We start from the raw sequence: 26,020 nt of genomic DNA, 5'->3' as shown, positions 1-26,020 counted from the left end.
CTTTTCTGGCACTGGACACAGACATCACCTTTGGGTCAGGGTGTGTTATTACCTTTGTGTGGGTTTAGTGAGATGTGGATGAAAGGTGCCAGACAGTGACTTTATCAGAGACAGGGTATGTCCAAAGGTGCTCAGCACTTCCTTTCAGGAATATTGGAACTTATCCCTCAGAGTCACTGTGCTCTAGAGCACTGCACGATCAGTGAGGTATGAGCTGTGAGTGAAAATGCCAGCATGTTTAAAAGTTGCAGCTGATTTTTTTTTTTTCCTTTCTAATACCTTTTAGTAGTCAAGCAAAATTCCTGTTAAATTCCCTATTTTAAAAAGTTTTGGATCATTCTGTTATAATCTGGCATCTGGTAGTTTAGATTCTGTGTAGGTGCTTTAGGAGAGGTAACCACTTCCTTTACATTTTGTGGGGGGGGAAAAGAAAAGCAAACAAGTAAAATTCAGTTTTATCGGAAGCTTAAACAGAAGTACAGTGACATTTGTGACAGTTTATTTTTAAAACTCTTTATAAAGTTACAACAGGTGCCATCAGAGTATTTAACAGAAGATGATTTTGGGTTTGTATTTTTAGTTTTATTCCATAAAGTCTTACCGAAGCAGTGAGATACTTTCCCTTCAGTGACCTTGCCATAGAATTCCTGATTTGCTGTTTCAACTGTCCTACTCTAATTTCTTTAGAAATGCTGTGTTATTTGACTTCCTATTTATTTACTGCTTAGGTTAAATTTCTGCTCTACCAAAATCCTGGTTTAGTTTAAAACAAAAAGTCTGTAAAAATAAAATGTACTGCAAGTTATTGTCATTTACAGAAGGCTTTTGCATCTTTATAGCTGTGACTATAGAATTCCTGCAAAAGCCCTCTGGCAAAGTGCTTTTATGCATCTATTTTGTGAACCTTGCATGGCCTTTGGTTGATCTGTGTTTCATAAATGAGCTGAAAGCATAGAAATGGATTCTCGGTGTTGGTCCAAGCAGAGTCCTGTCCTCTCTGCTGGGAAGAACACTCAGCACAGTTACAAATATCAGAAATCATCTCAGAAGTATAAGCAAAGAGGGAGGAGGGGATTTAGCTTAATAAATCTATGGTTGAGCAATTGCTCTAATCACAAGAAAAAAATAAGGCTGAAAAATATGTTTTCCTCTAATTCAGCAAGAATTCTCCAGGGCTTTGCTTTGGAAGTTAGCAAAAAATATAACCATAAATGGATAAAATTATTAGTATATTTTTTCCAAGAAAAAGAAATAGGAGTGAAAGCAATGGAGAAGTAGTAAAATGCAGACTTCCTAAGTTTGAGATGACCAGTTAAAACTAATCAAAATTAAATAGTGGCAAAAAGGCACTGTGAACAAAGCTGTTGGTATAATAACAATGGATGTAACTGAGAATGAATTACCCTCTCTGCTGAACTAAACACACCAACCTGGAATGTAGAGAACCTGTGCTAGTGTTGGCTAAACACTGTTATTGTGGTTATGTTTATGTCTATTCACTCAGGCATACACACACCATGATTTCCTAATATATTTTTAGTATTTTTAAACTAACATGCATTCACCATACTGCCTGTGAATATAAGCCGTTTAAAACTGGTGCTCTTTAGGTTTTATTTTAGCCTCCTTTCAGGTCATGTGTTCTTGTACAGGAGCACCTAGTGGATAAAATATGAATTATTATAGTTGCACTTCTAGAGACATGAAATTAATTTGTATCCTTACCCCATATAATATTATTTCATTTTCTAGTAGCATTACCTGTGTTTTACAGACTTAGGGAATTAGGTACAGAAGGAGCAAGGTGTTACTTTTCACCAAGTGTGTAGGAACCTAATTACTGTTAAAGCCAGTGGGAGGCTGCCTAAAATCCCTTGCAAATCTGTTCCTGAGTAAATTGTCCTGGCTCTCATGGGGAGTTGTGTCATCTCTTGACTGGCAGAATGCCAGAGCACTGTCCTGTGCCAGGTTCTCAAAGAACTTGTTGAAAACATATTTCAGTCTAAAATGTATCTGTCACCATGTTTATATATATCTTGTATTTTATGGGAATTTCAACTTTTAACAACTGAATCATAATCATCATATATTTTAGAATTCTTTAATGAATTAAATGAAGTTAAATATGAGCAGGACATGAAGAAATAGAGTCAACATGCAGAAAGGGAACATATGTTTGTATTTGGGGAAGAAAGGGTTTGCCCTTCTCAGATGACCGAATCAGCTTCCTGACTTCTCCCCCCTTGGGCCTCAGGAAGCCTGACTGGAGTCAGGTAACCTGTGTTGTCACCTCAGCACTTTGAGTACATATTTTCAGTGTTTTGAGAGTCTTTATTCTAAAGCTGTGGAGCAGCAGCACTGCTGGGCCCTGGGGCATTCCACACTGACAGCTGCACTACTCTTGCTCTCAGGTGGCATTCTGCCCCAGAGCATTACCATCCAGAGCAAGTATTAAAAGGGAACTTGGACAAAGAGCAAGAAGTTGTCCTGTTATTCTGGATTGTCCAGCTTCTCTCTTCCCACAGCTTTTTCACATCCTCTCCTGAAGAGCACGATGATTGAATGAGCTAAACTTGTGCTCTTCTAAAGCATGCTTCTGAAAATAGACTCCAAAACCACTCAGTAATATTATCTTGTGTTCTTATTCAGTGACAAACCTCCTACATAGCAATGCAAATGATGGGTTGTCTCCATCGCTGGGATAAAACCCATTATTACTGATGGACAGATTTGATGTTGTACCTAGTTATATTATAGCTGACAGAATTCAGCTGCTGTTGTTCATACTTGTGAGCTGTTTCCACAACTGAGAATTCTCAGTGTGACAAGGCTGTTGCACAGCTGTCCAAAATATTTCTGGAAGGGAAAAAAAAAGCAACTTCTTGGAAAAAAACATTTTAGAAATTAGGAATCGTAGTGTCATTAAGTTTGGAAAATACTTCCAAGCCCAAAGTTCAAGCAATACAGAGGCAGTTTCTCCAGGAGAATGCTGTGGGGGACAGTGCCAAAGGCTTTACTGTGGGCCAGGTAGGCTCCACACAGAAGTGTCAGCCTCTGAGCCTGTCCTGTATGTGTTGTAAATGCTTCTGTTCATGACCCAGGTCACTGTCATTTCAGTGCTGTACTAAAACCCATGAATTCTGGCAAGGTCTTTTGACTGAAATCTGGATACCTGAGCTGTGAAATTTAGTTTCAGGTGTAAGATCAGGTACAAATGCCCCATAGGAAATTATCTAAATGGTTTAATTTCTCAGTGCTGTCAACTTAGGTGTCAGAGAGTCACGCTTTCTTTCTTTCTGCTTTTTTCCTAGCCTAGGCCAAAAGAAGCTGTCAGAGTTTGTTTCTTATGGTCTGCAGATGCATGAGAAGGCATAAAGCCACTGTTGTCTTACTCCTGACCTTGCAGTCTCTAGCTGACAAGAAATCCAAAGTGTCTGAGTGTGATTATAAAATGCCTGTGAGGATCCTCTTGTTCCATAGCTGGATGGGCCTCCAGGAGCTATTCATTGGTAATTGCAAAGGACTGCCTTAAATGTGCAGGCTAAGAAATGGAGCATTTGTCTCCTTCCCTGGGGTTTGTAGCCCCTTTTCCACAGTCCCAAACTGCCCCAATAAAGACTTGTGTGCAAAAATCTGTTTTCGAGGGAGATGGGAAATGGCATGAAGGTTGGGACAGGAGCAGCAACTGTGTGTATTGGTGGCCACACATGAAGGGGGGCAATAGCAGATTACAAGGGAATTGGTACTGTTATTGTTATGGTCTGGGACTATTTATGTCAAAGGAGGAGACAGGAATTCCTATACTGTGTCATTATTACTCTTGAAAGCTTTTGCATAAACAGAATGTACAGAATCCACAGTATCACTGGAATTTCTGAATGCAAAAGTGACTGTGTTCGTTCCCATAATCAGCACTCATAAAAAAAATATTTTCTCCTGAACTTTGACAAAATTTGTCCCTAGAGAGGATTCAAGGAAACAAGCACAGGAACATTAATACCATGTTTCTTCAGAAAGTCTGAACCAAGCAAGATGCATGTCTTGCAAAATGTGACCAAACAGACAAGAGAAACATGAAACCCATGATATTTTACACAAGCAGCTCTCAGCACTACAAAACAAACTCTTTTAGTAGAAGGCAAATTTGGGGATTTTGTAGTGGGGATTTCTCTAGGGTTTGCAGGTAATGATAAAAGCAGGAGAAATATTAATCACTTAAAGCATGTGACAAATGGCCACAGTCTCTATTCCATTTTTTTATTCCTAAAGGGATAAGCACACTTGCCCCATCTGTTCCTGCCTCTCTCCTGAGAAGGCTTTAAGATATGTATGAAAATGAAAGCCTAAAAGAAGCATGTCAGGCTGGCTGGCATTTGTTTGAACTTTGAAATGAGAGGCTGCCTCTGCCATAAGGTGGGAGCCTTTGGGAGCAATTGAGCACCAAAGTGGCAGCCTTAATTTTTAATTTCTTTGCCTTTGTATGTTTAAGATAGGCTCCAATCAGACGGCATCTAATGAGGTGCTTACTATAATTGCTGTGTGTGCTGCATAATTTAAATACCAACTGTACTTGCATTTCTCATTTGCCAAGCCAGTGAATGGTATAATAATATTGAAAACAACAACAGCTCAGTGCTTACACAGTGTAGTCATGGGGAGTGAATTTAATGAGTTTGTTTGTGATTCTTATAAAGAGATCCTGTCTGCTAAAATCACAGTAGCTAAAGGTTATGGTTACCTGTAAGATGAGTCTTTTCCTTTCAAGGATGTCATGTCCTGAATAAGGAAGTATCTGACAATGAGTGTGTATTCTGGGGCTGGAGATCTGCCAATTCCTAGGAGATAAGGCAGGAATTTTGCAATTGGACTACATTTGGCACCACAGTGAGGAAAATTTTGCTAGCAAATTGCAAGTACATGCCTTTTAACCTTAATGCAACCACTGTACTGTTTGGTACAGTGGGAAATTCTTTGTCCTTGAGGTGCAGTGAGAAACCTGCACTTACTCTAGTTATATTTACAGCCAAGATATCAAGTCAATGCATAAATATGGATGAACATTTTTTTTTAAATTTGAAAATTGGTTACTGGAAGCCAGTTTTGCATTTCCAAAGAGTTATCATTCCTTTGAGTTCTTCTCTAGGAACTGTTCTTAAGACAAATATTTTAGTGTGTGTGTGTGTTCTTTCAGAAAACAGCGGTGTGTTGCAGACTTGAATGCCTTAAGCATTACCAAGTGAAGTAGTGGTAACTTGGACCTTTTGAGGCAGATTTTTACTCATTTGAACATTAACTGTTTTTAGAGGTTTTAACTCGTTTTGTCAGTTCGTTTTTGCTAAATTTCAGACACAGTAGGAGGTTACCTTGTCCTGCCTTTGAGTGCAGAGTGCTGGTAGTGCTCACTCTTGTACCAAGAACGAGCTTAGCGGTGATCAGCAGTGCTGCTCAGGCCTTGAGGATCAGGGCCGGCTCATTTGGGAAGCTGTCATACAAAAGCTTGAAGAGCATTTATGTTGCCTTCCTGTCCTCGCAGTGGCCAGTTTGCTATAGTGAAGAAGTGTCGGGAGAAGAGCACAGGGGTGGAGTATGCTGCCAAGTTCATCAAGAAGCGGCAGAGCAGGGCCAGCCGGCGCGGGGTGAGCCGTGACGAAATCGAGCGCGAGGTCAGCATCCTGCAGCAGGTCCTGCACAGCAACATCGTCCAGCTGCACGACATCTACGAGAACAAGACTGATGTGGTGCTCATCCTGGAGCTGTGAGTAAGGCCTTCCTTCCCTGCAGGGCTGCCTGGGTGAGCAGGAGCCAGAGAGTGTGGCAGGGCACTGATAAATGGAGCTACTGCTGTGTTCTCAGGCTTCACAAACCTTGGCAGGAGCACTGAGGGAGGTTGGTGGTCCTCATCCTGGGGATACAGGTGCACCTGAACATCAGCTGAGGTCATTTGATACTGAGCCAGGCAGTCTTGTCAATTTGAAAACAGTTTGCTAAGGGAGGGATTACCTCATGTCTGCCTAGGGCTGCCCTGACATGAACTCTGGAGGAAGTACAAGTGGCCACCGAATACTCATTTCATTTTCTTCCTTCTTTCATCTCTCAGTATGTGTGAGGGCAATCAAGCCTTTTCCAAAATTTGCAATCCTTCTCACTAATCCCATATTTTCCTCATTTAGATCAGTTAGAGGTGAAAAGGGAAGGAGGGCAAGGGAAGAGGGTTTTTTAATCCCTAAACATTGACTGCTGAGGATGAATAGCAGCAGGATGGGAATGAAGAAAAGCTCTTTACTCTTCTGCAAACATGTGAGGGGGACAAACCACTGCCATTTAGGTCCTGCTGACAAGTGAACCTCCTGACCCCTCCATGCAAAATGATGCAGTTTTTCAGTGTGTATGGAGCAGGAAATACAGTCACTGTGGTTGAAGTTAGGTAGACCATACTTTCCCTAGGAGAACAGCCTGGACCTTGTGTATTTGTATTTTATATGTATTTTATCCCTGAGGGAGCTCTCTAGGGGAACCAGCATTTAGGCCAGGGAGCATTCCTGGAGATTAGTGTGACTGCTGGAAGATGGCATGTGAGTCATGATGGGCATCTGTTAACTTTGAAGGGTATTTCTATGGCCAAATCTTGGTCTCCGAAGCCAGGCTCTGGAAGATGGGGAAGAAGCTTGCTCTTTCTCACTTGTGACTACTTTGAGCTAAAGCAACCTCTTGTTTCATTACCTTTTGCTTTTTGCTGTCATCATGTGGCCTGACACATTTTGTGTGTTCCTTTGGCAGGCTGTAACATATTGCAGTTTGTAAACGTCTGCATCCAACAGAATTTTGACCTGATTAAGGCCTCTGCATTCAGCTGCTGTATACAAATTGAGGATGATGATAATTGCTAATAAAGATAATTAAATTCTCTCTGTAAATAGGTAATCTCTTCCCTCTGACAGCCTGCTCTCAGTCTCATATTCCCTGCTTTTTATTATAGTAAGTGTTACAGCACCTGGCAGCAGCTTCTCTTTCCTTCTGCACATTGTCCAGGGTCTTACTCCCTGTTGTTCCTGTGTCCTGGACCCTGCCTGCAGCCTGCTTTGCCCAGCAGAGGCTGCCTAGAGGCAGGCTGGATTGATAGGCAGATGTCTCTCTGCAGGTGAGTGTCAGGGTTGTGCACACCAAACAGCTCTGCCCAAGAAGTAAGGCAGCATTGTTGTTTGTCTTTTATTGGACTTCAAAGGAAAAGTATCATTTGTTTGCTTCTTCACCATGGTATTAGGTGGCATGGTAAACCATGAGGAAGGAATACTGTAACAGTTGAGAAACAAGCATTTGCACATGATGATTTAGAAAACAAACCTCCCTGGGTGTTCAAATGCAACTTGATGCAGTTATGAGTGTTTTGCTGCAAAGGAATTAATGCTTGAAGTGTGGGTTTTTTCTGGGATTCCACAATGGTTGGCTTTTGGGATTGCTAAAATCTCTTCTGCTTGAGGGTTTCTCTGAATTCAGGTGTAGAACTTGGACTAGAATGACCTTGCAATAAGCTGCTTACTACTCTCTAGGGAGAGTTTATTGAAGCCTGGTTTTAAAGACTGAGTCTTTGTCAATGAGAAATCATCACATCTCTTCTATGAATTTTCCTTTAGATTACTCTTAAGATCTCTACGATTTAGGCTAATGCATTAGGTTATACCTGAAGAGATTATTATAGTGTTTTTCATGTATGCCCATCTCTGCTCTTCAGAAAATGAAATGCTCATGTGCTTATTGTAGAAGGGAGTCTTTTGTTGATAAAGTAGCAAAGAGACTTTGAGCTCTCTGAATCTTTTTTTTTTTTTTTTGCTTCCTTTATTTTTATCTTATATTTTATATTGTATTCTGTAGCTTAGAAAGTCCCCTCGCTAACCTCATTCAAGGTTAGTGTGAACTAAAGAGAAATGGGAAAACACATCAAGGAGCTCTCAAGTAAATATCCTGTGACCCTCATTCTTGCAGGCTGCAGTTTCTTCAGTCATGCCTGGGGCACAGCTGGTTGCCATTGGGGCAAACTCCCTGGTGTGTCCTGAGCTGCTGGCCCAGCTGGTTTAAGTGCCCACTGTTGGAGGCAGCAAGAGAGAATGAGAATTAAGTAGCTGCAGTCTGGAGAGCTGAACTACTTTCTGACACTGCCTGTGTAGCAGAGGATGTTGCTCTGGAGGGAGTTTCCAGTCTCCTCCAAGCAGGAAAGAATCCTTGAGCACCCTGAGCAGAGCAGAGCAGCTCAGTCTGGGAGCTCTCCTGAAGTGGAAGCTGCTGCTACAGGACCAGGGCTGTAGTCTGGCCTTGGGGAGATCAAAGTCCAGCTTAAGGAACCATCACTACGGAATTGTGCCGAGTGAAAGAGAAAGAGAGAGCAGTGTGCCTGCATGGTTACATTCCAGAAAAGCCCAGCTGGCCTCCTGATGGCCGGATGGAGTGTCTGCCAGAGGTGTTTGCTCAAGTGCACGCTGAATAGAAATCAGTCAATAAATGGGGCTGACCTGCTCACTGTACACAGATTTCACCAAGGGACTACCAGGTTTTCCTTACAGATTTCTGTGCTGATCTGTCACTGTAGTCTGAGTGCAGGTGGTGGTGCTCCAGCCCCCAAGAGTCACAACTGTTTTGTTGGTGCCCCCGGCAGTGAATCTGAATGAGAATAAAACAACAATTTTAATGACAGCATGAAATGGCAACAATAAATGTAAACATGATCATGAATAATAGCAGCAAACAATGCCAAATACAATATTTAGGTCATTTTGTTTCAAATAAACAGAAAAATAGCACTGAAACTCTCAGTAGAAGGCACACAAATGAAAATAAGTCTTTTATACTAATAAGGGTGGAATGGATTTCAGTTTTGATGTGAAAACTCATAGTAACTAAGAGCACTTCCTTGATTTGGGAAAACTGGTTTTGATACCTTCCAGTCTGCTACAATCTGCTTTCTTCTTAAAAAAATTCAGCATCAAAGAAATCCTTTCCTGTTAGTTATGTCAGGCAAGAATCTGTAGTAGAAGAGGGTAATGACTGCTCTGGAAAGAAAAGAGACTCTGTTGGCACATTTTACTACTTCATTTTCTGAAGGCAACCACTAAGGAAAGCAATTCTTCAGCAGTTGCTCACTCTTAAAACTTATTTATACAAAACAAAAATGTTGAAAAGTAGCAGTTGAAGTGATTAAATTGACCTTTTGAAATAGGTACATGTCTTGGGATTCAACAAACAATGTAATTTTGGTTCTGGTCCCTTGTGATCCTTGCAGCATCAATGAAAAAGCCAGTCCTTAACTGACAGGGAGGAGAGCTGAATCCAGAAGTTCGGGCACACCTGGGACCAGAATACAAAATTCGGGATTGTCTGCTCAACTAGACTTTGTCTGACTGTATTGAGGTTCTTTGCTGCTTCAGTTTTCTGTGCTTACACTCACTTTATGGATTACAGTGCAGGAGATAACAGGATGGTTTTTGGTGTTTTGCAGGGTTTCTGGAGGAGAACTTTTTGACTTCCTGGCACAGAAGGAGTCTTTGAGTGAAGAGGAAGCAACCAGGTTCATCAAACAGATTTTGGATGGTGTGAATTATCTTCACTCTAAGAAAATTGCTCACTTTGATCTAAAGGTAAAGATTTTGATTTAGGCTTTGCTGATCTGGAGCTGCTAATTTTGATATTTAAAACTGGTAATGTTAGGTGGTCAATGAAGATGTTGCAATAATTGCAAGATAGAAATCAGAAAGCATAAGTAAAGAATAATTTAACTGATAGTGACTATTAAATGATCAAATGATATATTCACTTAATAATTCTCCTGGGTTTTAAAGGCCTGGCTGTGGAATTTAGCAAGTGTTAAATTAAAAATGTATTTTTAAGCAATGATCTGATTAAATGGAGGATAGTTCATCATTATCTCATCACTTGACAGGGGTCCATTGGCTGCAGTGGTTTATACCACCTAAGGAATAAAACAGTCCTCCAAGGGGTAGTGAGAGGTGACTTTTTGCCACTTCAGTCTGTTCTCTTTGTTCTAAAGAAGCTTACATTCTGTGTCTGTGGTGAGCATGTATGCCCTAGATCCATGGAAGAAAACCAGGCTTGTTGCCCTGAGGCTAAAACATGCTTGGTCCAATGACTGTGAGAATAAATTATTCATGTGCTCTGTTTCCCAGTGCAGCTCTGACTGAGAGTGTGTGTTAGCAGAAGTTTCTACATCAGATTCTGCTGTGGAAAGTCCAGGCAGCTGCCAGCAGGGAACCAGATTCTCTCACTGCTGCTCTTGAACTTATGATTAAATTGTGACAGATTAATGCATTGAAGCTCATCATGGGAGATAAACTGAACCCATAGTTTACTCTGAAACCTGAGAATGGTAGGGGTTAGAAGGAACTTCTAATATGTTGTATCTGGTAGAAAAGTAAAGTCTGTGGTTAAATATGTTAGTTTTGATTTCACAGCTGAAGCTTCAGCTTTTTCTTACAGTGCTGCGAGGAATACCACATGTTCTTTTAATAGCTGGCTATCAATATGATCTAGGACCTCTGATCCCAACTCTTTGCATTTTCTGGACTGTTCAGCTGGTAAATACTACATCTTTCCTGGCCTTGTTGCAGCTGTGAATTTAGTCTCATTGAGAAGTTAGTTTTTCCTTCCTCAGATAGGTTCAGCATTTAACAAAACATCTTCCATTGGCTTACAGCACAGTATAGAGTCAAGTGGGCAAATATTGTGAGGTGTAAATTCCAAGAACAGATCAGTAAAGTTGCTGGTAGCAAAAATACTGTGCTGTATAGCTGTCACTCAGGGCTGAGCAGTAGCATTTTGTCTGCCAACAACTGGACTGCTTCAGCTGCCTGCTGCCTCTGTCAAAAGAACTGTAAATGGTTAAGCACAGGTATGGGTTTCGTGTTCTATGCTGATGTATATGCAAAGAAAAATAAAAAAGCACTTGAAAACACTGTTACTTTCCAAGATATTACTATTTCAATAACGTAGATCTATCTTTTGTTAATTTTAGCCTGAAAACATAATGCTTCTAGACAAGAATATCCCTATTCCACACATCAAGCTCATTGACTTTGGCCTAGCTCACAAAATAGAAGATGGAGTAGAATTTAAGAACATATTTGGAACTCCAGAATTCGTAGGTGAGTGGCATGTTCCTTTGTGTTTTATTGCAAATTCCAGAGGACATCAACACATCTTGTCAAAGTTAAAAACTGAGGGATAGAAGTAGTTTCAATTTTATTTCTCTCAAGGCCACTTAAATCTAGAGGTTTACATTATTTTTCTGGAACAGGCAAAGGTACTTTCTGTAAACCAGATGTACTACTCCTGTGAGAGTAGGCTGCTGCCAAATATATATTTAGAGATGTAAATTCAGGATTGAGATTGTGAAACTCTGCACATACAAATGATAATCTTTTTACTTGTTGCCTGGTGTAAAGGCAACATTTTGGTACATGAGTACACAATTACATGGCTGTCTCGTCATTGCTTTGTAAATAAAACTACCTCACACTGTACACCTGCTGAGCATCCTCATCTCCTCACATTTTTTTTTTGTGTGGTTCTCTTTTTGTTCCTCACTAATCAAAATTCTGATATCACTTGGATTTTAGGTTAATTCTACTCCTTTCTACTAGTTTCTATTTTGGTGTTTGTTTTGGGGCTGGCTAGAGAATTGTAATTAATATTCCAGTAAAAACAGTTGTCACAGATATTTTTTTTCAACTTGTTTCACCCTTGCTCTTTTCTCTTGCATGCAGTCTTATATGGGGAGGTTTTCCAATGAGGAAATGTTTCTTTTAAAGATAATAGAGTTTGACATGGATAGCAATGTAGTCTAGCAAGTAATTTCAATCTATTGCTCAAGGGCTTTTTCTGACTGGCATTTACAAATGTAAATGGTGTAATGACACCAGTTAAAAAACAAAACAAAAGCTCATACATGGGGGCAGCAGCATTCTTGGGAGAGGAAATAATTTGTTATTTGTTATTATTTGCAGTATAATTACTATATTATGTCTGTTTTATTCTTGAGTTGCATTATGCTCCAAGTTACTCTACATAATCTTTTCTGACCAGCTCTGAACTTGAACTCCTGTTTGGGCTGTAAAATTATAAACAATGTATTCTGTAACTAACTTTTCCCTCTCCCCCTTTCTCCCTCCTGGTAATTCTTGGCCTGCCACTCCAGCCTGGTAAAAATTTCTTAACCCAGTTGCTGCTGTTTGATTAAATGTTTCTTACAGCTCCAGAAATCGTAAACTATGAACCACTTGGACTAGCTGCAGACATGTGGTGAGTTCCATAATGTGTTGGTACTTTTTTTTCCTGGTTACTCTACAATTATGTCTTCCTATTTTGCTCTTAATAGAATCCATTTCACTTCAACAAATTAAAAACAAAACAAACTTAAATACAGTTAATGAGTTCTGTGATTCTATTTTTAGACATTCTTTTAAATTAAAAGATAAACATTTAGTTTCTGCAAAATTCCATTAAAAAACTGGAGTGATGGCAGTTCCAGAGTTAACTGTTTGCCACTGTCCACACAAAGGAACACTCTGAGAAGGAAACATGTTCTTGCAGAGCTTGTGACAACTTTATTTATGAGTCCTTCATGCAGAGGAGACCTGCACACTAATGTCACCTACGTGGAAGGCAGGCAAAAGAGGTCACCCCAAATCAAACATCCTGCTCCTCTGTGTTTCATGTGTGCACTGTAGTAGGTACCCACTGAGTAGGAATACAGAGACTTCAAATATCCACATTACTTGATGTTATCTGTAAAATCATCTTTTCCCCTGAACCCCCATTCTGTAAAAGATGTTAGCAGTTACCTAAAGCCACAGTTGGCTCTCCTCCCTCTGTTGCAGCTACTACTGACTTTTGTGTATTCTGCACATAAGGAAGAGTACTGGTGATGCAGAACCCCTGCAATTAATGTCTTTTGTTTTTTAGGAGCATAGGAGTCATCACCTACATACTGTGAGTACAAGAGATTCACCCCCGTGGAAATGTTCCCAAAGCTCTGTAGCACCAGTACAGGAGAGATATTCCCTTCTATCCTTTAGGGACCTGCACATGTGAGGTGGGAAGGGGTTTGTCTAAAGGACAGGGATTATCCCACAGCCTTTTCAATTCAAAATAAGGAGTAAAAGATGAAGGGCATTCTGAGCAGAACAATTGTTCCCAGCACCACTGGGCATTTCTGCATTTTATGGGATCTCATCAGTTCCAAATGGAAGAGGATGGAAAAGCCAAGAGGATTAATTGCTCCTGGAATGACTGTGAGCTACCAACATGAGAGCATAGAAACAGAAGGTGTAACAGTCCCATTTACAAGTTGGGTTATTTCAGGTGGAAACAGGGAAGCTTTTATTTGCTTGTAAAGACAGCAGTCTAGATTATTATGCATAAGTAAGGTCACCCATTTCAAAAAGGTGAATTTAAGCTGAAAGAGGAGCAGAGAAGTTGACCCTGGCAACTGAGAATTCAACTTACAAAAGAAGAGTTTGTTAAAGCTAGTAAGGCAAAGGTTGATTTGGGATAGCATTATAGTCAGGAACATAAAGGGAAAATAGATCACAGAACACTTTTTAGATACCGACTCTCTTTAGAAGAAAAGTGTGTCAACTGGTGATGAATAAATAAACTGAGGGAATTATGCTCAGGCTCTCAAATGAGTTTCTGTGGGCATCTGGGGACAAGCAGTTGAGAGTTTTAAGATGGAGCTTGGCAATTTTAGAAACTGCTTGTGTGACAGTGGATACGTGCACCAGAGGAACAGCACTCCTTGCTTTTCCTCTCATTTGTCATGAGAATTGCAGGAGTGGACAGTGATCCTTGATCCTAAGTGCTTCCATTGAAATCCTGTGAGTCATGGGGAACAGGGAGTGGACACTGCTGCTGGGAATGTTTGTTTGGCTGTTCCTTGTGATCCTCAGAGCAATAACCTGCTGCTAGACTTGAAGAAGGTGGATTCTTTCATTAGATGGATTTGCACTATGCCGCTCAGGGGTCAGGACAAGTACAGAGGCTTAAAGGGGAGGGATTGTCATCTCAATGTGAAAAAGAAATCTCAGCCAATGCACAAGGGTTAGACCCTAAAAGCTGTAAAATAGAGGTAGGGTCTGAGGAATCAGATTCAGTACAAAAAATGCACTCTTTTCTGCAGTGCAAAGAACAGTTTGGGGTATTGGTTGAGCCCAAGCTCAGGTAAAGGGATTTAAATACTGTCCAGACCCATGTTTTTTATCAGAACTCTGGTCTGCACTGACACATCTGTACTTGCCAGGACATTAAACTTTGTTAAGCAGATGAGAATACTTAGCATGTGATTAGTGATGCACAGAGCCAGCTGCTCCTCAGCTCTTCTGTTACACTGAGGGGTTTGTGCTGGGCCAGAGCAAGTGAGAAGATCCTATACTGTACCCAGCACAGGAGATCTGTTCTACCTGCTTGCCTACTGATAACTGCCATGCTCATTAAAGTAGAAAAATGTCTCACTGAAAATGATGAGAAGAAAAGAGCTTTTTATGGTGGGAGGGATCAGCTTGTGTGATACGATATGGACTGGAAATTTGCATGCCTTCAACTCATATTGCCTCCTAATTGTAGAGCATTTTGCTCAGAGATGTTCTCAATAAGTGGGGTGTGTCTGTGATACCACCTGCTTTAGCAAACGTGGCAGCAGTCACATGGATGCTGTCATCGGATGTAGAGATCAAAATGCAACCAAGTCCTCAGTTCAGTAACTCAGGAGTGATTCAGTGGGCTGTAAGGGCAAAGCCTTTACTACTGAGCTCTGCTGGTACATGTTTACAGGCACTGAGTCAGGATATGACAAAAGCCATTTGCATTGGATATCAGGATTTGAGAATCCTCCCATTTCACAAATTTGAAAACTGAGTCCCAAGAGAAAAAAAGAAAAAATCAGAGAATAGAATGCTGTTGAATTTGGCGTCCAACAAAGGGCCAGAAGGTGGAATTACAGCTGCTTCATGATATAATTTGGGGAAAGGGAAAAGAAACCAAGGCCCTAGGGCAGGTTTCCAAGCTTCAGTTTTGGAGCAAAGCCCATGGTCTGTGGAGAGGTGCCTGCTTGTAGCCAGCAAAAATGGAACCAAGGCTTAAGAGGAAGTATGTAAAACCTCTTAAAAGTTGAGGCTGACTGTGGTTTATGGGATGAAATTTACTGCATCAAAGACAGCTGGAGGACCTCACTCATGCTCTCTTACTGTGTCAGATGCTTTGGTGGTGTTGTATGATTGTAGACGGGGGAATTTATGCACTTGAGTGTTTATTCTGTGGGTAAAACTACATGTTACAGCTGGGGATTGGGCCAAAAGGCTCAGGCAGTCCCTTGTAACTTTCTGCTTATCCCCCATTATTCCCAGCCAACCTGGTGGTGGCAATACAGACAAGGTAAAAAGTTGAGAGTGGGATCATGTAAGCAAATGGTTTAGTATTCAAAACATCACTTTAGTCTCCTGGAGTTTGCTGCAGTGCTGTTTTGAGCCTGCTGCACCCTGAAATGGTATTATCGAATTGTAGATGTATCTATGTTATAAAATTGTGCTTATAGATAAGCACAATAATAGCCCAGAAGATTATATAAAAAGGGTGAGATCGATTTCCTTGGTATAAATAACATTTCCTGTAAACCAGACTTTTGCAAGTCAGCATCCCTTTGTGTTGGGGGAGGAGGAGCCTGGAGGAAAGGCAGGGCTGGAGGGGTATGGGATGACTCTGTTCTGACAGGAGTTTTATTGACCAGAGGTACAGAATCAGCAGAGATGAAGGTTGACAGTCACAGCTGAGAGGCAAGCAGGAGGAAAGCTTTTACTTAAGATTGCTAAATGACATTTTATTATGATGCTCTCTCCATTGCATTCTTGCAGCTGGAGTAGAGTGCTGACAGAATGAAATTTTATGTTGTTCAGAAACAGTTGGATTTGATTGCAGCCAAAACGGTTTTGCCTGTGGATTCCTTTTACTCAGCAGCGTGGCCCTGCCTGTCCAGTGGAGCTGACTTCTGTTCACACAATGGATTTTGCTTCCAGTGAGAAAGGTCTCCTGGTTGAACACGCTGTGCAGGGAACTCAACAGCAGTTTTGCAGAGAGAAAAGAAGTAGGGGCAGAGCTTTTCCTTCTTGAAGAAAAAACACAGAAACACTATGCTATCTGCTTGAAGGTTATAGAAGCTTCAGCCCTGGTAGTCTTTGTGGGTTCACAGGGATGGAGACTCTCCTCAGCTGGAACTTCTTCTAGTTTGATTAGCAGTGACTTAAATGAGAGGAGAAACTGTGCATTTCTCTCTGTGTGCATGCATTAGGGCTGCACTAGAGACTTCCACTGCAAGTCTGGCTCATAACCACAGCTGTAGTGAACCAGAGCTGGCCCTGGTTTTTCCTACATGGCAGAGCTGCTACAACACAGGAGCCACAAATGTCCTAAGAGTATATTCCACAGTCACTGTAATTTCCTTAGGGGTCTTTTGCTGTTTGTTTTTCTAATTGATTCCTCTTTCTGGCTTATCTAGGCTTAGTGGTGCATCGCCTTTCCTTGGAGAAACTAAACAAGAAACACTTGCCAACATCACAGCTGTGAATTATGATTTTGATGAAGAATTTTTCAGCAATACTAGTGACCTGGCAAAAGACTTTATTCAAAAACTGCTGGTGAAAGATACCCGGTAAGCAAATATTCAGAAGGACCCATTTGTCTCTAAAATAAACCTGGTGAAATGTGGCTTGACAAGTGAAAAAGCTTTTCTTGCAGTGTGTATTGATAGTCAAGAGCAGGACAGGAAGATGCTGCTGTGCCCCCATTTAATCACTGCACCCAGAAAGCCCCAGGAGAGGAACCAAATCTCCTCAGCTAAATTCTCACTTGAGTCAAGTGGCACAAGAGGGTGTAGCTGAAGGGCTGAAAATGGTGTGCATCATCTTGAGTTTAGGGTAACAAACACTCCACTATTTCATTCTCTTGTGAACTACTTCCAATGAGGTGAAACCATCCCAGAATATGCCTCCAGTGGTGCAAATGCCAGAAAAATCACTGCATGTGCTGCTATGGAGTTGTTCTGAGTCTCTGTGGCAGTCACCTTGGGTTTATGCGATAGCTATGCAGATCTTTGCTCCCAGGTTACAGGAACCACAGTCTGGTTTTTTTTGTTTTTCTTGCTTTTAATAAAGGGCTCACAGAAGTAGCATCTCCATCCCTGTAACATTCTTTTTCCTGGAGGAAAGTCAGACCATTGTGGTTCTTTCTAATGTCTTCATTAGGGGAGGAAATAGCTATGAGAAAGGAGGAGCTGTTTAGTGAAGATTTCTGCAAATCATTAGGCCTCAGTGTGGGATAGAGCAGGTGTTGGATGAAAGTTTTGCACAGGTCTAGCAGCTCCAAGGAGAAGTCAGTGCTGTTGGTGTTTGTCCCATGTGCAGTGCTGTGTTTGTGTCTTTGATTCTGAGTGCTCTTTGGTGCTGTTCACCAAACTGCTACAATGCACAAGAAAGTTAGGTTTGATCCACTTTGATTAGGTTGGCAATGTTCCTCTCAGAACGTTGCTGTCAGGAAACAGCAGCTCCTGCAGAGCTGTAATACCGTGTTCCAAAGGACAGCTTTTGTATTATTACTGTTGATTCAGACAAAGTCGTATCAAAGGTGTATAGCAAGAATGTATTTTCTAAGCATGTTGGACAAACAAAGCAAAGGAATCTTGTATTATGGAAGGGTACACAGAAGTACAGGTAGGTTTTGATGAAATAAGAATTAAAGTTGTGTGGAGTAGGGACAGTTACCTACTGAAGTTTAGAACAGTAACTAAAGGGCACACAAGTGATGTGCCTCAGGGAGAAAATATAACCCTGAAATTTGGGGGTATGCCCTGAAATCATTCTGCTAAGTCCTTCATGGGAAGTCTGGGAGGTGTGTGGGTCAATGGACTTGTGTACCAGATGTTTTCCATTCAAGCATTGGGGATTTTTTTTTTTGGTGTTGCTGTTTTTTAGGAAGCGGCTCACGATTCAGGAAGCTCTGTCTCATCCTTGGATAACGGTAAGACTGAATAAAGAAAAAGATCTGGTTTTTTTTTCTGTGAGCAAAGTAGAGATCACGCTCTTACTCTTACTGGTGTGTTAAATGGAAAACTGCCCCTAAGTACTTTGTGATGCTGGGTGACTCAAACAGATGTACTGGGAGGAAATTGGTTTGGTCTGACCAAATCCTTGGATTTCTGCAAATGACTTCCTTTGTTATCATAACTTTCACAAAGAGAGTAACAAAGCTCTGATGTTTATTGCACATTCCAGTATCCCATATTGGACTGGGTTTTGCATTTTTCCATTCTTCTCTGTTTACATGGGCATACACATTGTGTTGGCTTTAGTGCTTTCTTGAATTGAGAGTTGACTGCAATCAATGTGGAAAATATAGTTTCTCTGAAGAGAGAACTGCTGCACCCCATGTTCTGGTCTACTTACATTGTGTGTCTGTATGTATTTTTTCATCATAACCATTGCTTGCTTACATGGATAAGTCTCTTATTGAAAATGCATTTAGCTAGTCTCAGCATGACTAATGAGGATTTTTGAAATTCAGTTTTCACTTTGCATTGCACAAAACATTAATTGGAGTGGTTTTACAGTTGTTAGTTTTCCTTGTACAAATATTGATAGCTTTGACATCGTTAATTGCTAAAAATTAGCATGAGAATAAGTTGCAGGCATGTTGTTTTTGCACCTTTCACATTGGAATGAATGCACATCACTTGTCACATTCAGTTCTGGGCTTGTGCATTTGGCGTTTGTTTCTTTTGATCAAATGCATGAAGGAAAACCTTTGTGGGCTGAGGATGTCCCAGCATTATGGAAGCCAGGCTGCATCCTTTGGGTAGAGCTGCTGAATTGGTGCAGTCCTGTAAATGTTCAGTAACGTTGGTTCCTCTGTCTGACGGCTTGCCAGCTGGAAGATGAAAGCAAAGTGCAGGAACCCAGGAAGGTGGAGAGCACGCAGCTGAAGACCAAGCGCCTGAGGGAGTACACCATCAAGTGCCACTCCAGCATGCCCCCCAACAACACCTACATCAACTTTGAGCGCTTTGCCCGCGTCGTGGAGGACATTTCCCAAGTGGAGCGCGGCTTTGGCGCCCTGGCCGCATCCCATGGCTCCCTGCAGGAGGACATGGACACGCTGCTTTCCATTTACAATGAGAAGGAAGCTTGGTATAAAGAGGAAAGCGAGAGCGTGAGGCACGAGCTGTCCCAGCTGAAGTACGAGTGCCGCAAGGTGGAGTCTCTGAAAAGGCACCTGCATGCTGAGATCGTGGCCGTGGGCACCAGCCTGGCAGGCGTGGGTGGGAAATACTCTGAGCTGCAGGGCCACTACGAGTCCCTCAGGCAGGAGCTCGCTGGGGAACTCTCCTGGATACAGGACTTGATGAGCAGTTTTCAGCTGGAAAACGAGGCCTGTGTGAATGAGAACTTTGTTTTCAACAAAGATATCAATGAATCACTAATGGAGCTGTTAAATAGATCTTGCTGTGAAGAATTCCTTGCAGGGTTGAATCTTGATGTGACAGAATCCCATCAGAAACACTGAGATCAGGCTAAGTGCAGTGTTTGTTGCTTGTTTCAATGTACATCAGTTTAAAAAGGTTCCAGTGCATAGTTTCTACACAAAAACATGACCTAGAATTAAAGTAGAAGTTCTGATGTATTGTACAAGCTGCTGACCAAAGCCATAATCTCCCAGTGGTTTCTAGTTTTGAAGTTGTTTCTTTTTCTGTGTTCAGTGTCTGAACTTGCAGGAATAAGATTATCACAGTGGTATGGACACATTCAGCACCAAAGCCTTTGGTATTGCCTATGTTTTACTCTGCATTGTGTACTACAGTTCCTAATAATTACTAGGTAATTAATGTGGAATAAAGAATAAGTCAGTCTGTACTTACTAGAAACTGGGTGCCTGGAAACTATTAAAAATCCCCTTATGGCATTTTGGTTGGCTGAAGGCAACAGCTGGGTAGCCCTGCTGCAGGTAGTTCCATACACCTTATGAGACAAAATATTTGCAAAGGTTAAATCTGTTTGGTAAAATAAAGCAAGAGTGCAGTGATTTAACATTTAGCTAGTGCTGTGAAAATTCTCTGTGAAATGGCTGCCAATGAAGAATGTTAGGATTAGTGTTTATTCCAGTTGTGCAGGATGAACTCTTTTACCATCAAAAATAAGGTGAATTTTAAATTAAAGCGTTAATAGACAGCAGAGTTTCCTGTCCTATACCAAGGATATGCTGTTTAAAAGACATCATTGGGAATTTGTAATGATCAAATGACACTGCAATTCTGCAGTGCAAATGTCAACTTGTACTAAGTGGTAGCATAGTCCTCTGGTTTATTTTCTACTGTGAAGAAGATTACAAAGCTACAATTAACTTAATCTGTGGTGTGGCATTTGAGACTAGTGTTCTTGCTATAAGGTTTTTTTTTTTCTTAGGTTTTAAAAAGTAAAAGTAAAGTTGACCTAACCTTGAATCATGCCCTGCTGTCTTGTATTTCAAAGAAGCTGTTTGGTTATACTGTATTCATGTGCACCAGTCTTGTTTTTGAACACAATAAATAGTTATTTATGCAGGATGCAATTGTTCCCTGATGATTAGTGACTGAAAAAGATGCCAAGTTTCTCTGGGCATTTGCTGCAAGGTGACTGTGCAACTATAAGAGCCAGGAAGATAATAGCTCATGTCCAGGTATGAGAGTATTTCTTTCAGTGCCCCTCCTCTCTCCTCCTTTTGCAGAGTAGTTAATGACCTAAATAAACGGAATTGTTGTTGTTGTTGTTGTTCCTAATATGATTAAGAATAATGTTTCCTACTTCGAGATAAAAAGATAAAAGCATCCTCTCATCCAATTTGTGCAGAGTACAGTGGACCCATTACTACCATGTGCTCACAAAGATGTGCAGAGGCTGATGCAAATTCAGAGATATGAAAACAGTTGTTCACTTGGGATGTTGTTGCTCCTGTCATTGTACGTGAAGGAGGCTGAAAACTGGATGTGCTCTCTGTGGCATTGTTCTTGGCTCAGTATGTGAAGTTTTCAAAGTAGTGTAGATAGCCAGGATGTGACCCTGGCAAGCTAAGGAGAATTGAGCTCTACTGTGACAAACGTTATTGAGGATTTTGCATGTGTCCATTTTTTTGTTTCAGAATGCTTCTGCAGATTCCTTTGAGCTGGAAGACTTGTTAAGAACTGCCATGGGGAACTGGAACACAGTCTTTTATTGTTGGGGGAGAAAGCTTTGATTCCTAAAATGTGACTAAACCTAGTGAGAGTTAGAATTTGCAGCAAACACTTTCAAGAAAGAGAGTTTGCCTCCTCTCAGCCACAATCTCATATTCTTTGTTCATATCGATTTTTGTTTATGAACAGATGCACTGGCACGATGGGAAGGAGCATTAAATGAGGCCACCTTGTTCCTGAACGTGTTTGGTTGAGGGTAATGTTGTGTCTTGGTCCTTGAGGCCCATCACACACTGCTTTTGGGAAGAGATGCTGATGATTGAGAGAAGGATAAGGTCACTGGGCTGCAGGGAACTTAAAATGGAAAGGTGGTTATTAGCAGTCTGCAGTCAAGTGAGTTATTGAGAGTCAGAGATGGTTCTGCTGCTGAAAGGGCACTGGGAAATTTTTCATAATGCTTGTACAGGTGACATTTAGCCAGTGACATTTTTTCCACTTCAAATTGATTTCTGCTTGCTTGTTGCACCATGCTGGCTGTTTGCAGCATGAGGAAATTGTATTTCATGCTGAACTGTCCCACTTCTGTTGAATGCAAATGATTTGTACCTCTAAATGAGAAGGGGGGGCCAGCTGATAGCTTGGCTGCTTGAAGTGGTGCTGAGATACCTGCAAAAATGCTAAATGCAGCATTTGATGAGAAAAGTGAATTTGTTGTCTCAAACATTTTAAATTATTTTGCTGAAAAAGATGTTTAAATCCTCATTGGTGTGTTTTCCATTCTCCTTTGGCACTCTTGGTATTTCAGGTACATGGCTTGGTTACATTCCAGTTCAGCACAAATATTTCTATGTTATCTACCTCCTACATATGCAGATCAGAACAGCTGGAATGATTGTCACTCTGTACTCTTTGAAGGGCTGATTCCTGGCCTTTCTCTTTTCACTCTTGCCTGATCTGGTTTGAACCATTTTTTCTCTCAATCTGTCAGATCTGGTTTTATGGTTTATGCAAATTTTGAAGTGCTTTTGGAATTGAAGTGTGTTTAATTTTCAGAAGAACTGTGCCGGGAATTGTGGAACATCTATTCCTTAACACCAGGTTGACATCCAAAATTCTGATCTATATTCTTTTTTGTTCCTATTTTTCCATAGTCAGACATTGCCATTATTTTATTGCCAGGGTGTCCATGCCTTGTGCTCTCATACTCTGGCTATGGTTACAGGACAAAGCTGGAGTTTTTTCAGCTAGCATGTATCCTTGTCACCAGTACCACGTCAGCTACCTGTGTCCCATTTTATTACAGTGATGTCGTCCAGAGAAAAGGGAGATGGGGCAGGTGTGCACCAGAATCACCTTTAGCAACTTTACAACGTGAAAGCATAGCTTTAGCATCTGCTAGTTTTAGGATTTTATTTGTGGTCAAAGGGGTCCTGTCTAGGCCCAGAATGGGCTAGATTTAATTCTTACTCTTCTGCTTTTACCTGTATGAATCCACAGCTTTCCCAGCTTTCTTTCATCCAGAGTACATGAGGTATCTTGCATATTTTATGCACCAAAGCAGAGATGAACAATAAAATTGCTCTTTTATCTTCCAGCCCATGGACAAGCAACAGGCTTTGGTTCGGAAATCATCTGTTGTTAACATGGAGAACTTCAAAAGGCAATATGCTAGGCGGCGATGGAAGGTATGACAATGAGCTGTAATCCTTCTCATATGTGGCTTCCCTAGCCTGATGGGATCAGAGGGCAAGCTAGAGCTTGAATGTAGGATTGTGATGGACAGTGAATGAATGAAATGTGTTTGGGTATGGCAGCACTGGGTCTATGTGGTCACTTGGTTTTGCTCCTCTCTGCACAGCTGACATACCGGATCGTTTCACTGTGCAACCACTTATCGCGATCACTGGTGAGGAGGGTGCTGGCTCAGGATGAGAGCTCGGTACGTGAATTCCTCTCAAGGGGAGAAGAGAAGAACCTGTCTTACTGTGCAGTCCTTTCTGCTGTCCTTAGAGGGATGCACATCCCAACAGGACAGCAGATGCTTGGAGTGGGAAGCCAGATGGGGCCATGGCACCATTTGTGTCTTTACTGCTGCTGAATGTTGTGTTACTGTGACAGGAATCCTGTGCAGGGATTGCCTTGGCAGACCTTCTAGAGGCAAAGCACAGTTATTGTGTAAAGGAGCAGCCAGGAGTCTTAAGATGATGCCTGGATCCCAGGCAGTGACCCTGGGGTGTGACTGAGATCCCAGCAGTCGTGGGGAGCTCCCTGCTCTTGTGCCCAGTGATGGAGGGTGGGGGACCCCAGCACTGCCTGTGACCTGGAGTGAAACTGTGAGAGCTCTGTTAGCTCTGCTCTTCTCAACAGATTATATTGTTTATGAGCATGGTATCTCATTTACATGACAGAGACTTTGTGACCTTTCTATTTCAGAGAAACTGTGAAAGTGACAGTGAGGATCTTTCACAAAGAAAAGCCCCTGTTCAGAGGAGAAGCAGTATATCCTAATGGGATGAGAATCCTATGGGCAGGAAACAGGAAACTTTCACCCTTGCTGAAGCAAGCAGCTCTGGCAGCACACTTGGACTTCTTGTCTGAGACCTTGGTATGATGCTTCTTGCTTCTCAAACGACACCAACAACCAGATGATGGCCTTAAATGCTTACTGAGCATTCCCAGGGAAATGCTACAGCACCAGTTGGAGTGCTTTTGTATTTAGAGTGTTTCAGTGACACTTCAGTCTATTTCTGATGTCAGCTGCTCTCAGGGTGTAGGGTTTCTACTGATAATCTTTTACTGCAGAATAATTCACATTCCTCACAGTGTTTAATTCTGTGTGCATTATTATTTCAGTCAGGAAAATTGCTAGTGAGTCTTAAGGATTTCTTAAATGCAATTTTTATATTTGTTAATAGCATAAATATTTGATGGCAGGTATCTGGCAGGCTTTGTTAGCTTTGTGCAGTACTCTGTTATTACTGTCACTAAAGAGAAAAATCACAATGCCATTGCGTATCATAACCTTGATTTTGTGAACCTGGCAGTAAGTAGTTCTGAAATGCAACAAGACTGTGCTCTGGCCATTGTCTCTGGCTCCCAATGTCCGTGTGAGTACAACTGATTGTGGCACTGAGGTAGGCCAAGGCAATTTTCTGGATGAAAAAGAGAAAAAAATTCTGTAGTGATTGACATGCACCCAAACACAACATTTTCACAGAATGATGACAGGATGCCTCACCAAAAAAAAGGCATTTAGAAACCTAAGGCATGTGAAGAAGTAATCTTTATTAGACTTTGTTATTGCTGTCAATATTATTTATTGCCAGCAAACTGGAGACTCATTAACACCTATTTGTATAGGTGCTGTTTACATGTAACCCAGACTGCAGACATCTGTGTTTTTTTCAGGGAGCTGTATCCAAAATTGAGGAAATAAGCACTTTGATATTGATGTAACATCTTTACACAGAGAAGTTGCATTATTTTAACTATATTAGTTTCTAAGCCAGTATTGTTCAATTGGTACCAAAAAATATGCATAGACTAGGGTATTTTTTCATTGAATGTATTTGTGTTAAAAGTTCCTATTTATTTTGCCATTAATGAATTAAAAATCAGAAAGCAGGTCTATTAGAAACAATTATAGATGGATGAGGAAACTGATTTTGTTTGGCTTTATACTTGTCACCTCTAGGCTGAGGTTTTAGAGCAGAATGTGTTGAAAACTAGTATCAACTTAATTTTGGTGTCTTTCAGTTTCTAGGAAGGAAATGAAAATTTCTAACTTTGTATCCTTGGTTAGTTGGAGACTAAAATGCAGTTGATAAGGAATTGCTTCTATGAAAGGAAGGAAACGTTTGAGAAGCTTTGCAGGAGAGAGGCAGAACATAGGATTTGATGGAAGAAACATAAAATGAAGGAGAGGGTGGGAGGAAAAAAGGCAGTGGAGAGGAATGAGTATGAGAGGGACATAGAAGTGATCCTGGACTGGGAAAGTTGGAGGAAAGGAAAGAGAATGTGGATATATGAATTTTGGAAGCCAGAGAGTAAATGTTTCTGCAAATATGACACTGCATTTTTATACCACTTATTTTACTCCTTTCTGTTTCATATCTTGTGCTGCCACAGCCTGTGACGTGTGCTGGTCAAGGGATAAGGTGCAGGGCATAGGCTTCGCTTAATATTCAATTAAAAGGTGTATTTCTGAACTTTCTGTGGAATTCTTGAGACAGAAACCTCAAGAAGTGTTGCAGTAAGGTATGTATTAAGAGGGAGCAGTAACAGGCAAACTTGAGATTTCAGTGTATCCTAGTTTTAGCTGGAATAGAGTTAATTTTCTCAGTAGCTGTTACAGTGCTGTGATTTAGATTCACTCTGACAATAATGTTGTTGATAGGCTGCTGTTTTAGTTGTTGCTAAGTCAGGACTTTTTGGTTTCCCACCTCTGCTGGTGAAGAGGTGCACAAAAAGCCAGGGAAGTTGGCCCAAAAGGTTCAAAGGGATATTCCAGCCCATGGGATGTCATGCTCAGTATGTGAACTGGCTGGGAGCCACAGGTCACTGCTGGGGGTGGGCTGGGCATTGGGCAGGGGGTGCTGAGAAATTGTGTTGTGCATCACTTATCTTCCCTGGGTTTTATGCCTCTCTTTCCCTTGCCTTTATTATTAATTATTACATTTTGCTTTAGTTCAGTTACAAAACTGTTCATATCTCAAAGTAACACTCGAGGTTTGCTTTCCCATTCTCCTCCCCACCAGGGGAAGGTGAGGG

At 41.2% G+C, this 26,020-nt stretch overlaps 1 protein-coding gene across 2 annotated transcripts in view; it reads left to right on the top strand.

Annotated features, from left to right (window-relative positions):
- The window catches only part of DAPK2 (death associated protein kinase 2), a 31,557-nt gene extending 6,099 nt beyond the window's left edge, over positions 1-25,458 (top strand). The window contains exons 2-11 of one of the 2 annotated variants that reach the window (XM_079317771.1): positions 5,534-5,755; positions 9,488-9,626; positions 11,018-11,147; positions 12,255-12,303; positions 12,967-12,993; positions 16,550-16,702; positions 18,021-18,066; positions 22,846-22,935; positions 23,109-23,189; positions 23,684-25,458. In XM_079317771.1, coding sequence (XP_079173897.1) covers positions 5,534-5,755; positions 9,488-9,626; positions 11,018-11,147; positions 12,255-12,303; positions 12,967-12,993; positions 16,550-16,702; positions 18,021-18,066; positions 22,846-22,935; positions 23,109-23,189; positions 23,684-23,758 — 1,012 coding nt within the window. In that variant the 3' untranslated portion in view covers positions 23,759-25,458. Of the gene's footprint in view, positions 1-5,533; positions 5,756-9,487; positions 9,627-11,017; positions 11,148-12,254; positions 12,304-12,966; positions 12,994-16,549; positions 16,703-18,020; positions 18,067-18,972; positions 20,645-22,845; positions 22,936-23,108; positions 23,190-23,683 lie in introns of those variants that run through there. The other variant, XM_079317770.1, reaches the window with a different exon arrangement.
- The last annotated feature ends 562 nt before the right edge of the window (positions 25,459-26,020 follow it).

This window comes from Erithacus rubecula (genome assembly GCF_903797595.1).
Source record: "Erithacus rubecula genome assembly, chromosome: 14".
Lineage (NCBI taxonomy): Eukaryota > Metazoa > Chordata > Aves > Passeriformes > Muscicapidae > Erithacus > Erithacus rubecula.
The sequence above is the reverse complement of the archived record's forward strand: the minus strand, read 5'-3'. Positions and strand labels throughout refer to the sequence as shown.